The sequence below is a fragment of the Cotesia typhae genome, unplaced genomic scaffold (genome assembly GCF_013202065.1).
Source record: "Cotesia typhae breed Kobodo isofemale line unplaced genomic scaffold, CoteBio_Ctyphae contig_69, whole genome shotgun sequence".
Classification (NCBI taxonomy): Eukaryota; Metazoa; Arthropoda; class Insecta; order Hymenoptera; family Braconidae; genus Cotesia; species Cotesia typhae.
This window is the reverse complement of record NW_027423763.1, coordinates 1,759,988-1,775,132: the sequence shown is the minus strand read 5'-3', so window position 1 is coordinate 1,775,132 and position 15,145 is coordinate 1,759,988. Positions and strand designations below refer to the sequence as shown.

The 15,145-nt window shown below is 31.4% G+C and overlaps 3 protein-coding genes across 11 annotated transcripts in view; 1 reads left to right on the top strand and 2 right to left on the bottom strand.

Moving 5' to 3' along the window:
• Positions 1 to 196: 196 nt before the first annotated feature.
• Mccc2 (methylcrotonyl-CoA carboxylase subunit 2) overlaps positions 197 to 15,145 on the bottom strand; it is a 50,090-nt gene continuing 35,141 nt past the window's right edge. For 2 of the 9 annotated variants that reach the window (XM_074251445.1, XM_074251447.1), the window contains one exon: positions 10,339 to 10,786. Coding sequence is in view for 6 of the 9 variants with exons in the window: in XM_074251441.1 (XP_074107542.1) it covers positions 292 to 1,579; positions 1,662 to 1,830; positions 2,449 to 2,627; positions 2,694 to 3,349; positions 4,283 to 4,486; positions 4,570 to 4,709; positions 5,486 to 5,519 (2,670 nt within the window). In the remaining 3 variants the exon portion in view is untranslated. Of the gene's footprint in view, positions 1,580 to 1,661; positions 1,831 to 2,448; positions 2,628 to 2,693; positions 3,350 to 4,282; positions 4,487 to 4,569; positions 4,710 to 5,485; positions 5,530 to 6,619; positions 6,908 to 7,035; positions 7,124 to 10,338; positions 10,787 to 15,145 lie in introns of those variants that run through there. The other 7 variants (XM_074251443.1, XM_074251444.1, XM_074251441.1 and 4 more) reach the window with 7 other exon arrangements.
• On the bottom strand, positions 8,182 to 9,875 carry LOC141532877 (U-scoloptoxin(01)-Er1a). The gene is made up of 3 exons (XM_074251458.1): positions 9,687 to 9,875; positions 8,621 to 8,845; positions 8,182 to 8,520 (listed from the first exon to the last, which is right to left on the bottom strand). Exons 1-3 carry the CDS (start codon positions 9,753 to 9,755, stop codon positions 8,443 to 8,445), a joined length of 372 nt encoding a protein of 123 aa, XP_074107559.1. The 5' UTR covers positions 9,756 to 9,875; the 3' UTR covers positions 8,182 to 8,442.
• Positions 11,688 to 14,547, top strand: LOC141532873 (uncharacterized). The gene is made up of 3 exons (XM_074251455.1): positions 11,688 to 11,826; positions 13,385 to 13,661; positions 13,871 to 14,547. Exons 1-3 carry the CDS (start codon positions 11,699 to 11,701, stop codon positions 14,507 to 14,509), a joined length of 1,044 nt encoding a protein of 347 aa, XP_074107556.1. The 5' UTR covers positions 11,688 to 11,698; the 3' UTR covers positions 14,510 to 14,547.

The window sequence follows — 15,145 nt, the reverse complement described above, 5'->3', positions numbered from 1 at the left end:
TATAAAAATAATAATTTAATGATTTAATTAAAAAAATTCATCAATTATTTACATTTGCCCCTTACAAGGCTAAATTAACTAACGAAAAAAAAAAAAAAAAAAAAAAAAAAAAAAAAAAAAAAATTCTCCGCTAACAATTATCAATTAATTATAAATAAAAAAACTCAAAAAATTAAAGACAGTCGAAGAAATCTTAAAAAAAAAAAAAAAAAAAAAAAAAAAAAAAAATTCGACCTAAATTAATAAAATCTATAAAATAATCGATAATTATCATTAAACTTTATCTCTAATTCAATAACCAGTGTAATCATGCCAAGGATTTCTCTCTGCTTGTCTATTGTACGTCCCAACGTGAACGACTTCTGGAGTCTTGAAGAACTGAGAAGAAGCAGTAGGTCTTTCATCATTGATTCGAGTTAGAGGAAAAAATCCAGGAGTTGGAGGAAAACTTTTTTGCTGAGAGTTTAATTGGTGGTGAGGTTCGGCTTTAAAAGGTCTTACGCGATAATTATTTTCGGAAGGTTGAAGAGCCGGTTCTCGATTGACTTGTCTCTGAAGGGGAAGTACAAATCCACTGGGCAGAGGATCTTGATTAAACGTCGGAGTAAGAGCTTCATTTAGCGCCTCGTCGTACTCGCTCTCGGGAATCTCTTGCAAATGATGGGGAACTTCATTGAGCCTCTGCTTGGCCAGGCTGCTAGGTCCGGTCACATCTTTACCGTAATTGTTATTATTATTATTATTATTATTATTATTATTATTATTATTATTATTATTATTATTATTATTATTATTATTATTATTATTATTATTACTATTACTATTATTAAAACGATAATTTCCTCGATTGGCCAACGGACCCCGAGGTTCTTTGTCCTCGGTCTTTTCTTCAACTTTCCAATCGTTGTCGTCGTCATCCTCGATCTTTTTTTTCTGATCAACATCAATGATTTTGTAAGCGTCGTACAATTTATCTTGCTCAGACTTGACGGGCCGCTTCTGAGAGTGAAAGAGAGATTTTATCGAGATGCTGGGATTCCCAGAGTCGGGAGCTTTTACACCGACGGCAGAAAGCCCGCGAGGATTCGGATTTCCGCCTCTAGAGGGAAGAAAAGGACGCTTGACAATTCTTACGGTCATTTTGGGCGCCAGCGTGCTCGAAATTGGCGCAGAGGAGGAAGAAGTTGAAAAATAAGATTCTTCCTCGTCATAATATTCGTCTTCCGAAGGATAATCCGATTCTAGAGCCTTAGACGGCTCGGTTGGCTCCTTGGGATCCTCAGTCGGGCGAGGAGCCGAGTCACGATCTTTAGACAGCTTGTCCTCATTATCTTGTGAAAGAGGATTTATGGGCTTAGACTGGATCTCTTCAGGAAGTCGATCGCTCTCTTTGTCTCTCAATCCGGGACGTCGCAACGGTCTGTAATCTCTCTCACGGTCCCCGGGACCAGTCGCTGGGTCTTTTTCTCGGTCCACCAGGGCCCGATCACGATTTCGGTCGTAGTATCTGTCTCGAGGGCGTTCCGGGTACTTTCGAGCGGGTCTCATGTCTTCCTCGTTCTCCTCCCGGTATCGCGGTCTGCAATGTCAAACATCAACTGGTCTGAGACTTTAATTATAACACTGAATAATTAATAATAAGAACGGTTAATTAACGATACCTTAATGGTCGATCTCGTTCTCGATCATAAAGGTGTCTGTCGCGTTCCCGATATGGTCTTCTTCTCATAGGTCTTCGTGCCGGTCGCTCTTCTAGCTCGTCCTCGTAATAATCTTGATCACGAGCGACTGGTAACTCGGTTGTTGATGTTGTTGTACGTTTGTGTTCTCCTGTCATGTAATTCCAATCTCAATAAATATTTATGTTTTACTTGTTCCCATTAATTTAACAACTACAACTCAGATACACATATTTATAATTTACAATTATCGTTTATTGATTGTTATTTAATAGAAAGATACATTTTATAATAATAAAAATTTATTACCCCGTGAGAATATTTCAAACAATATTGTTATGTAAAAGTAATTTGTTTTTTATCACATTGTAAGAAATATTGTGTTAATTATACATTTATTTATACGTCAACTGAGTAAATGGGGCTTTCTGCGTCGTTTGCGCGTCGCATTTTCAAAAACACTCTTTGCTCGTTGCATCAACCCCACTTATAGCCGAACACCCCCTCCACTTTATCCAGTTACATAATATTTATAAAAAATTTATCGATTTTTTATATTAAAAATTACACTTTCGGATAAAATCCAAACAATAGATGGCGTCTTCCATAAATTTATTTTCAACAGATGGCACCGCATTTTTTAATAAAATTTTTTTAACAACGAAAAACATAAACTTTGAATTTATAAATTTAATTAGAACAAAAAGAGATCAAAAGAAACACTTTTGAGAGATAGAATATAGGATTAAAAAATAATTTCATCAATTACCGATAATCGGTTGAACAGACGACGCTTTGTAAGCGAATCGATCTTGCTCATACAGCGGAACCGGTCGTCGGATTTTCGGAGGCGCTCTTGGTCGCGCGTAAACTGACGTACTGGGAGCTGCGGGTTTTACCAGAGCTTCGCTGGTTGATTCTTCGTCGTATTCTTCTTTAGCGAATCTACTGATGAAATATCAGAATAAATAAAAAAAAAAAAAAAAAAAAAAATAAAAAAAAAAAATAAATTACCCTCGATCGTATCGCTGAGTATCATCAACTCTGGGTGGATCTCTTCGGTTGTTCCTCGCGGGAAATCGGTCACGCCTGCCAGCAGCCGCCTCCTCCTCATCTCTGGCAACCGGTCTCTCAGAAGTGTACTCGCGTGGCCGCGAAACCTGATCGCGATCGCGATAATCCCTATCACGATCTCTGGGATGATCGCGAAAGTGGTCTCGATCCCGATCTCGGTTGCGGGCATTGTACTGCTGGCGATCGTCATAATCATAGTCATCGCGGCGATCATAACCAGACCCACGGGTTCGAGGTCGCTCGTAATCGTCATCGTAGTAATCTTGGTCGTAGTAATCATACGCGGGCCGTCTTCTGAAGGGTCTTCGTCTTCTGCCAGACAATCGCGGATTGTCTGCAAATTCTGGAGCTATTGTTGTAGTGGTTGTTGTTGTTGTTGTTGTTGTTGTTGTCGTTGTTGTTGTGGTAGTCGTCGGAGGCGCAATTGTCGTAGTGCTAGCGGCTTGATAAAGCGCGTCGTTTCGGTGCCAATATTTCTTTGAATTAGCGCAGTCAATTTCCGAGACAAAATGGCAAATGAAAGTTTTTTGATCAAACGCCGTGAAGTTTGCGCACAGAAAATCATACCTTGTGCCGTAGAGACAGTGATGGTAAACCTGGTAATCAAATATAAGAATTTAATTATTAAATTAAATCATAAATGATCTAGTTTTGAATTATTTTGTAATTTAACAATAGTAACTTTTCTCTAACTATGGCTTTCACAGTCCATAAGTGTAAGTGTAATTTGTTGTTTAGAATGTTCGGCATACATCCACAATTTACTTCCATACGGATTTGTAATTCGTGCGGTTACGGTTTTTAAGAACCGAATATATATCCCAGAAGTGCGTGTTACTACGCAGCGTAAAGTAATTTACCTGTGTTTGTACACACTCATTAATATGGATGTATATCTCGTGGAATGATCTAGAGTAATTTACTAGAGCGCGTCGAAATTCAGGACCGAATACGTCCTGGATTTCTACATCGACTCGGTTGTTGTTAACAACAATTGTGTATGTTATCTACGAATTAAATTGTTAAATACAATAAGCCAGTCAACCACAAGATATGTATTGTAATTGTAAAAAAAATAAACCCAATAATTATGTTAATGCCTTCCGATGAAATATTAACGACTAAATGTCAGGAAGCGTATTTAGTATTTATTATTGCGTATCTTAGATGATATTTTGCATGACAATGCTTCTTGACGGTTCGCCGGACAGGGTTTAGATCGATATTGCGACATCTGCTTTCATTTATTATTTAAAAAGCATTTTCTTTTACTTTTAAGTTTTTACGACTGATGCATAACAATACTTTTGATAAAAAAATATTTTTCATCGGTAAATATTTACTGTACATTCTTTTTCATGTTATAATATGAAATTTCACCTCTATAACATTTATTTATGGATTAAAATAGTGAAAAAGGCATTTTCAACCGCACAAATACTCAAAAATCCCCTTGACAATTTTTTTTAATTAAATATATTATCAATAAATGGGATTTTTCTTGAAAAATAATATTTTACAATGATTACCTGGCATTTGTGAGGTACACTGGCGTAAAATCCGTCGTGGAGGCCATCGCACTTGAAGTCTATGTCCTTGGGAATCGTTTCGTAAAAAGGATAATCACTTAAATTGTATCCGTTCAATTCCCGCGGTAGATTCGGATCCCATATGTAATCAATTTGCGGAATTCCTGTTAAATTGTGAGTGGCTGTAGAGTTTCCATCCACCACCTGCGTAATTTTTAATTATTTTCCCAATTAAACATTATATAAAATAAAAATAACTGTGCAATAATATAAAAAAAAACACTCACCTCGGTTTTATTACCATCAATTTCGGGTTCATCATTATCTAATGAAGCTGATTGCTCTGTTGTGCTGCTGGTAGTTGCTATTTTAAATTTCGTCCGCCCGTTTTTTAAGGCCGCTGACACAGCCGAGGCTAATAAGAAACCTGAAACAAATTTATTTATTTATTTATTTATGCATTTTACGGGATAAAAAGAAGAAATAATGAGGTAAATCGACGGTATGGAGATTGCGAAATAACTGAAGAAGCGACTGATGAAATTGCAAAAGTATGAAAACTAAGAGCTTGTGAGAGCACGTGATGCAATTACAAATAACACCAAGCGGACGAAGGAGGACATATACAAACAAGAGGTAAATTGAGTAATTGTTTTCAAATCAGATCAAGGCTCATATTATACTCTGCTATTGTCAATCATAAGGAATTTCTAACAATAAATATAACAGATATCACCTTAACTGGATCTACAATCACTATTTTTTTTTTTTTTTTTTTTTTATCATTTCTTGAGTGTTAAATAACTTTATCAACTGCACAGTTATTTTTTATACTCTTTTATTTCTTCTAAATTCAATTCTAAAATTTTATCGTGATATCTTTTGGTTAAAATAATGTTTATTGGCAAAATAATATCAGTTGTTATCAATAGCGCGTACAGAATAGGGTTCGATTCCTGTCTTGGGCAAAATTTGTATTTTTAATTTAGAAAAATAGCTTTTTTTTTTTTTTTTTGGTAGATAAATACTTAAATCTTTATGTAACATTGTCGTAAAAACAAAATACCTTGATCAATAACTGAAATATCAAAGTAACCTTGTATTATTCAACATTTAATGGAAATAGTGATTTGGTAATAGAGAATATTAAAGAAAGCTTACGACACTATAAAAAATTAATAAATAAAATAAAATAAAAATTACCATAAAGTGTGAGGAGAAGCGACGTCCTGCGCATGTTGCAATATCTGAAAGGAATAAAAAATCTAGATAAATAAAGATGAGAATCATATATATATATATATATATATATATATATATATATATATCGGTATAAATTAATAAATATTATATTGAATATATTCCACCGCTATTATCATTCATACTAGAGCTGGTACATACAAGTATAGAAAACTTTCTCTGTGCTGTCACCACCACCAGCCATATAATGCAAGGATAATCTGGGTGTTATATAAAACCCGTATCACGTAATACCCAGTGTAATCTTTGACATCTTTGACATCTAGGTCCATTGATGCCTCGATAGACAAATTCAGAGTTTCTTCTATTGAGTAACTCTTTGTAATTAAAATTAAAAGTTTGCTATTTTTTCGTTAGATAAAATATTAAATATTAAAATTAGAATTATTAATCAGTAGTTTCACCAAGGACGAGTAACCTTGGATGTCTTAGGACTGACCACCGTTGTCAACATTCCAAGTAACTTCCGCGTTACGACAGTTGCTGCCTTATTTAAGAATAAAATTAAACACCTCTCGCACAAATGGTGAAAGTAACCTTGCGACTTGATATTAAGATTTTTAATCAATTTTAAAAATTACTTTTTCAATCAATAGTTAACACATTACACTTAAAAATCCGTTAGTCTTAACACCGGAAGAGTTTACTTTTGGGTAACGGTCCCGTAAAGGTCAAACGTAATGGAAAATTTTAATTGATAAGGATAATTTTTATAATTTCCAAGTCAATGACTTGATAAAGGATTCGCTCCTTTCTTTTTTTTTATAACTATTAATGTATTCAGTCTAGCAAATGCTTCCTTTTCGCTTTAATAATCCCGGTATTAAATAAAATATTAAACATTGGTTTTATCTTCAGCAAGGGTGACGAAAAACTTTACGTGTCGTCATTGCAATTCAACTGTAAATGTAAATATATATTAAGTAGAGCATTAGCGTTGAAAGTAAACGCTATTTTGATAAAAAATAAAGATTAAAAATTTGTTATAATAATAATAATAATAATAATAATAAAATAATTAATACTTTTTATAGAGAGTATAAATAAATAAAAATAATAAAAATAAAAATGTCGGACCTCTCTCAAGAGTTTCTCTCTTTTCCTCGGTTGTCTTTAGATACTTTGGCGCTCACATTAATCTCACCGTTTTGGTCCTTTGATTAATAACAGTAGTTAGAATTTAATTCACTTATAAAAACAATTTTTAAAAAATCAGCACAGAGTTGAAATAATTAAAAAAATAAATCACAAACTCATAAGCTGAAGAGAAGAAAGAGCTAGAGCCGTTTGATGAAGAAAATATTGGAGTTCTCGCGGCGTCCGGGCCGGCTTGATACTAACCGAATGGGAATAATGGAAGTGGAAAACCCCAGGAGTTGATGGTGGGTTGTGTCCAGGCTCTACGAGCTTTCTACATCGAGGATAAACAACTCAGTGGGGATAAGACAAGACTTAAGAGCCATTGGCGTAATGTTTGTACATTTACCATTTACCTGGTGTGTATATGCCTGTATTGCACCTTTCTTTTCTTAGATCAACTCAATACCATCAACCTTACGGGTTTTATCTGTGTGCAACACCATAAACGCAAGCAGTGGCGTCGGAGTATCTCTGGTACCGCTTTTTAATATCTTCTCTTGGTGTCAAGTGCCGTAATTTACTCCCACTCTTTTGTTATTTTATTAACTTACTATCTAATCTCTAATCAGCAATTATTATTAAAATAATTCTCCTTTAATTGCCCTTCGATGAGTGAAAGTATTAAACAATAACAACTATTAATATAAATATTATTAAAAATCAAACAAGCCTACGTAAATTCCATTCAAATGTCTTCATTGTTATATTTTTAGCTTCAATATGTCATTAGAAATAAAAAAAAAAAAAAAAAAAAAAAAAAAAAAATATTAAACTGCAAATACTTGTTTTCTGAAGATAAACAATATTTAATAATAATAAACCCGGCCAGAGGAAGACCAGTCTTGGATAACTCGTTTCCAAATTCACTCACACCTTCATTGTAGATATTTAAATTTAAAATTCCAGTGATAAAGCCTTGTTGGTAGTTTTTACGTGCCTGGAAGTTAAATTCATCCAACAAACTATTTTAAAAATTTCATTTACCTGTTGATAATTAAAATAAAAAATCATTGAGCGCCATCAGATTGTCATTTTGACAAAAACTTTCTTTTTAATCTTACTGGTGATTGATCACCAGATAAATATTGCATGTTAACCACATAAATAGTACAATAATGCTTGGTTACAGATTTATATATATTTGTATTTAAAGTTTTGAATATCGGGCGAGGCGAGACCAATCACTATTATATACCACTCTACGTCCAGCCACTCACTTTCTATTGCCCAATCATGCCAAGAAATCGCCAACATTATATATTATATATATATATATATATATATATATCTCTGTTCTTACTACCGACCTCGATCGACATTCACACGAAAGCGCTACAATAAACACATTTTCTTCTAAATAAATTCTACAGATTTTACATTTTTTATCATTATATTCAATAATATTATATCTTTGCCATTTTTCCCACATTAGTTTCCTTTCTCATACTTTATTAAAACTCTATTTATATTTAGATTTAAATAAATAATTAATTATTCCGTTCATTCTTTAATTATTTTTATTGAGAAATTTTTATTCATTAAAATAAATTTACTTTTACACTTATAATTAAATTAAACACTAATTCTTCACACCACGCGCTGCAACAAAATGTCGGTAAAGATGATCACTTGCAACTACGCGCCTGCGCGCGCTTTGTACAGTCACCGGTAACGTTGGAACTAAAAATTTTTAACTTGAAATATTTTACTAGTATTTTATTATTGTACAATTATAACATAGATAAATATTTTTTTTTTTTTTATATTCTGTTGCCGTTGGCGTCTCGATACAAGTCATCGTTGATGCCGTAGAGTCTTGGAGAGTCATTGCAGTCGACCTAAAAGACAAATAAAATTAATAAAAATTAAGTTAGAATTTTTAGAATTTTTTTTTTATTGAAAAATATTAATATTATTTTCAGTAATAAAAAAAAGTACCTTGAACCACCAATCGCAGACTCGGGTAGTTTGGCTAAAAACGGTGCCGTTAGGACAAAGAAAACTAAACATCTGACCACTGGGAAGACACCAGTGCCAAACTTGACATCTAGCTTCTGGATCTGCGTAATAACCCGGCAATTTTCCTCCGCAGTTAAACCCCAGGCCCGGGGGCACTGAGTTGTAAACGGGGTAGTCGATTCCAGGTCTGTATCCGTCAATTTGCTGGAAATAATAAAATAATACATTTCGAAATTGACTGCGCAATATTTTTTAGATCTGATAAATATTTACGGACAAAAATTATATTGTTGCTTCTTACCGGAAGATGTATTGTTCTTTTATTGTTTTTTTTTTTTTTTTTTTTTTATTAATTGTTAATAAATAAAAATTAATTTATTAGATATTTAATAAATTATGGAAAAAAAAAAATATTTTTTAATTTTTTTTATTAAAAAAATTATTACAAAAAAATTTTTTAAACATATTTTTTAGTTAAAATTTAATAAATAATACAAAATAAAAAATGTTGGCTAACTTTATTGTAAGTAAAAAAATGTTTAAATAAAAATTAATTTCATTATTAATAACTGAATTTTAATCTAAAAAATGATTACCAAACTTTATCAATCCATATAAAATTAATTAAAGAGAAGAAAAAAAAAATAATAATAATTTTTACAAGTTTTTATGAGGGTAAAATGCTCAGTATTTATCTCTTTGATTGGAGCAACATTTATATTGTTGTAGTTCTTCCGGTGAAAATAAATAGGATTGCGCATCCTTCATACTCGACTGCTCCACAACACTTTTAAAAACTCCCCTAGGTTTTGGTTTTATTAAAACTTTTTTACGATCGATTGTCGGTGTGGAAAAAAAAAAAAAAAAAAAAAAAAAAACAAGAGTTTCTTCTATAGAATAAAAAAGAGACTATTTATGAGAATGCTCGCGTAATAATTAATTAGGTGATGGGTACACGCATCTAATTGTTGCGTAGCAACGTGAGAAGTTTTATTAAATTGAAAATGTGTCCATATTTGTTGTTTAATTTGTCAGTAAAACTTACCGCTAGCGTTGACTGATATAAAATGGTACCAGCGATGAGCACAAGCGCGTAAATAAATTTGGAGATCATCTGTGACAATTTATTCACTGGGTAAAAATGAGTTTTGATTAGCGGGACCACTGTAGAACAAACCACGTATATTTTTTTTTGTATTTGGATAAAAATAGAGAGAAGAAACAACAAACAGAGACTCGTGTGATATCAGTATTGTCTTGAAGATGCTCTGCAAGAGGTGGTATATATAAGGCCCAAGAAGAATCGCCAGTCGGGGGGAAAATCTGAGAGCCCCTCTTAGGAGAGTATCTCACAGCACAATTGCACCCCTCCAGCAGACATCCTCCACCTTTTGATTAAAAATATCCGAGGTATGGTTTATTGTAGAGGAAATAAACAGCCTGGTCTTGTTTCGCTTATTCGTTTATTCTCAATGTTGATGTTCCTTGGAGATTCACGCGATCTAAGATGTAGAGGAAGATCGTAACACGAATCCCTTCTTGTGAAATCGGTGCTCTGTACCCGTGAAAACAGTTTTACTTTGATTCAACTGATCATTCGATAAATTTTTACATTTATTTAATGATTAACAAATTTTTTTTTTTTTTTATAATTTATTTATTGGTAAAAAATTTTTTTACAAATTTTTCTTGCTTAATTAGTTTAAAAAAATATATTTTTATTTAATTATTAATTTTAAAATAAAAATTATTTCTTCTTTAATAAATTTTTTAATTTAATAAAAAAATTAATATTTAATTTTTAAAAGAAAAAATTTAACAAAAAAACTATAAATACATTTATATCTTCCCAACATTGAAGAAATATAAAAAAAAAATATCAAGCGTTTATGCAAATAAAACAATAATTGACGGTAAAAATATTAGAATCAAAAGCGGAAAATCTAATACAAAAATTATAGGGTTGGAATATTAATCTGCGATCCAAGGCTGTTGACAATAGCGCTGGTCTGGCATTAATTAAAAAAAAAAAAAAAAAAAAAAAAAAAAAAAAAAAAAAATCTTGAGAGTTTGGAGGCATTGGAATTAAACGAGCCGTGACAGAATAAGAACAGCTCCTTTTGTTGGCTCTCGTTTAAGAAATACCTAAAAAATATGAATATTTATTTAATAACAACAACAGTAAGACATATGCAATAAAAATAATGTAAAAAATATATACTCGCGAGTTCACACAAAAATGTAATACTCGGAGTAGAGGTGTCGCACGTGGAAACTAAAAAATATTCTCACGTCTGGTAATCCTTTGGTATTAAATAATTAATTATAAATTGCATACACGAAAGTAAAATAAGAAAAAGAGAAAGAGAAAGAAAGATTATAAAGTGACTTATGAAACCGGAGTAACTCTGTATACTAATATACAATTCCACTGTAAAAACCTAACGTATGCGTGTTTAGTTGTGTTCCCTCAAATACTATTGCATAACAAATATATACTTATTTTTTTTTTTTTTTTTTTTTTTTTTTTAGTTTCAGATCATTTTAGACAGTCAATAACAATAACGACATGAATTATTGTTGCTACATTGGGACAATACAATGAAAAAGTCTTTTCCGGATTTAAATTTATGTTGTATTAGCTGATACGGTATGTAATCAATTACAGTAACTTTTTTTTTTTTTTTTTTTTTTTTTTTTATAAGCTTTGTAAAAATCATTTCTTCTTTTATTTTACTAATTATTAACTTAAAAAAATAATTATTTATTTCATATTTTAATATCAATTACTTTTAAATTTCTTTTTAAAAAATTTTTTTAATATTTTTAGATAAAAATTATTTCTTCTTTAATTTTATTAATTGTTAATTTAAAAAAAAAAAATTATTTAATTTATTATTTTCAGGTAATTTCAGCCAGTAAAAATAATGACATGACTTATTGTCGTTACATTGTGACAATACAAAGAAAAAGTCTTTTCCGGATTTAAATTAATGTTGTTGTATTAGGTGATACGGTATGTAATCAATTACAGTAGCATTTTTTATTTTAAAGCTTATGTCTCTTGTTCATGTCAGTTTCACGTTCATTTTATCATCAGATACCTCCAGTGGCGGTCGTGATGTCTCTTTGTTAGTACAAATACTAAATATATCATCTTCATTTACTAAACTTGTAACATTAAGGTAAATAAATATTTTTTTAACTAACTTAAAGTAGATTAAATAAAAATTTAAGATTATTTTTTTGTACTTTTTTTAATCGTGAAGAATATAAAAAAATTTTATTGCAAAGAAATAATTTAATATTCTTCAGTATTAAAAAAAAAAAAAAAAATCTTAAATTTAATAAATCTTAAATTTATGAGTTAATTAAAAATTTATAAAATTTTAATTCAAAGATTTAAGATTAAAAAATAATAGAGTAAAATATATTATTGTAGTAGACTCATAAATTTTTTTTTATTTAATGATGATAAGCATCTTCTGATAAGCTTCGAACAGACAAGTAGAAAATAAAAAAATTATTTGTAGCCTAAAAAAAAGTGTAAAAGTGACAAATAACAAATTTTGTAAAAATTTGGCAACGCACGAGCGAATGTGGACGTTACTCTTGTAGATGAGTCGCGGCCGAGTGCACTTCCGGTGACCGTTTGCCATCGCCGTCATTTCCTGCATCCCGTAATTGTCTCTGCACACGAACTAATAAAAACCCAGACTTGTTTGTAAACAGAAACTACTCTCGGTTTTGTTTAAAAAAAAAAAAAAAAAAAAATATATATATATATATATATATATATATATATATATATATATATATATATATATATATATATATATTATATTTTTGTTATATAACAATAAATGATAAATTAATAATTATACGTCAGTGATTGGTTTAAATTTCGTGGGAATTTTTTCTAAAAACCGTTCAAATAGTAGGCGTTAAATGATCACCTGCGGTAACGTAGAATGCTAATGAGAATCTTTAATTCAAACTGACAACTATCCAGCTCACCTGACTCACTTCCTGTACTCTACACTCGAATACATAACATATTATGGTTATAAGCTAGAAAGATAAACGACCTCACCCTCTATAGACAGTGTTTATGGTAATTATTCAGGCACAACCAGTGTAACACAATCCCGGTACTATGTATATATATTTTTTTTTGTGTAATTACCAACGGTCAACGTAATTTATAATTTATTTAAAAAATTTTTTTCAAATTTTTATAAAATATAAAATTTTGACTAAAAATAAAAAATTAATTAAATTTTCCAAATTAAAAATAAAAGCAACCGAAATATTAACTGGCTTAAACGTTATTTACTTAAACACGAATAAGTATTATTTTAGGGTATCGAGGGCGTTGTATCCGGCCGGTAAAATAAAAAAAAAAAAAAAAAAAAACCACGACGAATTGGTGAGGTCAGGTGCAAGGTGCAAGACTCTCGCACGTGCTTTTATAAAACTTCTTCCAGAGAACAGCTGTTGCCCCGGACTAAATACAGACACTCAATCTCCAGCTCGGTATTTTCGTCATCATCATCATCATCGTCATCATCACAATTAATGATTAAAATTCTTAAACTATAACCGAGTTTATTATATTGAGAATAAAAATCACCAGATAATAAAATCTAATCTTTAACGAAGATAAGAATGTTATCACTCGGTTATTCTGATGATTGCGATGTAATGACATTAAAGAGAAATTAAATAATCAGTTGGTTGCAGGAAGATGAGCGGCGAGGAGTTTGGGTACACCAGAAGGGACCCGCGAGTCCTCAGACGGGCCTGCGATCACCCTAAGCCCCTAAAACTCGGAACCGAGCCAGAAGGCGTGTCAGGACGAAGCGCAGGAGGTTTTTCTGGAGTAGGAGGTATGCCGGAAACCGGAAGTGCCCAAGTTAACGTACAACAACGTCCAGCTCCAGAGACCTCAGTCATTCGGGACACTTCAAACTCACTAAACGTTGTTCAGTATCACTACAAGTCTCCTCAGTCTAATCGAGTAAGTTTTTTATATTTCTTTTTTTTAATTATTTTAGTTATTAAAAAAATAAAAATATTTATTATTTTATAAAGAAAGAAATAGATAAATTTTTTATTTAATACATTTCTTCATTTAATTTAATTATTTTTTTATTATTTAATCAATTATTTTAAGAAGAAAAAAAAATTTTTTTTAAAGAAGAAATAAATAAATAAATTTTTTTCCAGAAAGAAGAAATGAGAATAGAACACCTGACACCTCTATCTTCCCAAGACAGAAGTCTAATTACAGGGTTATCAAACCTGTCAGTGGACAAAAATGTGTTTGAGAATTCAGAAGATTTACCACAAGTGTTCCAAGTAAAATACCTGGGCTCTGAAGACGCACGTGGTCTCTGGGGAATAAAACACACGCGAAAGCCGGTTGATAACATGGTAGACTTAGCGAAGTCATTACCGACAGGCTCGCTCCCGCTGATGAAACTGATCGTCTCGACAGAAGGTGTAACTCTGGTTCCCTACGCAAGAAAGGCAGAAGGCAACAACGTTATCCGCAAAATTTACCCCATCGAGACGATATCATACGGCGTGCAAGACCTAGTGTACACTCGTGTCTTCTCGATGATAGTCGTCCGCGACTCGGGAAATTTTCGTAAAATTTCCCCCTTCGAGTGCCACGGGTTCGTGTGTGAGTCGAAATATCACGCTCGGCAGATGACTTACGCTTTGGCAACAGCCTTCCAAATTTATTCCCACGCCATCAAGGCGCTCAAAGACGGGAAAGTTCCTTCGGTTAAGAAATTCGCAATTGATCTTCGCACTCCGGAGGAAATCGAGACCGAGCTGGCTCGTGACTCCGAAGCGTAATTATTTTATTTTTTATTTTTTAAAACTCTTTTTTTTTTTTTTTTTTTTTTTTTTTTTGTATATACATAATATTTTAAAGATTGTTGATAAATTTGTTGTTTTCGATACATATTTTATATCAAGACACCACGCCTGTCTTTAAGTATGGCTAGTTGTCCAAAGATTCCGATTTTTTAAACAATTGTGCTCTTTAGCACTTTAAATTTCATTTTTTTTTTTTTTTATATTATATATTTAAGCCGCTTTTAAGCAGACCAGTATCAATTACATATCGCTTGTATATAAAATATTCATAAATATTAAGTTTTATGTGGATATTTATTATTTTTATGGATTAGAAACTCAGTAGTGTCTTGCACTGAGTAATTAATTATTTAATAAAAAAATTTTTTTGAGTTAAATTAATTTTTTTACTAGTAAAAAAATTAAATATCCACAGACCCTAGTAATAAAAGATGTTTTTATAATGTAAATACACCAGGCTTGGGACAATTGTGTAAAAATGCTTATAAAAATAATAATAATAATCATTAATAAAAATAAGATGACTTCCTTTTTGGGAAGCTATATATAAAAATACTTAATTAGTATATTTTATACACTATTTATAATGTTTGTATTGTAACAAAATAAAGC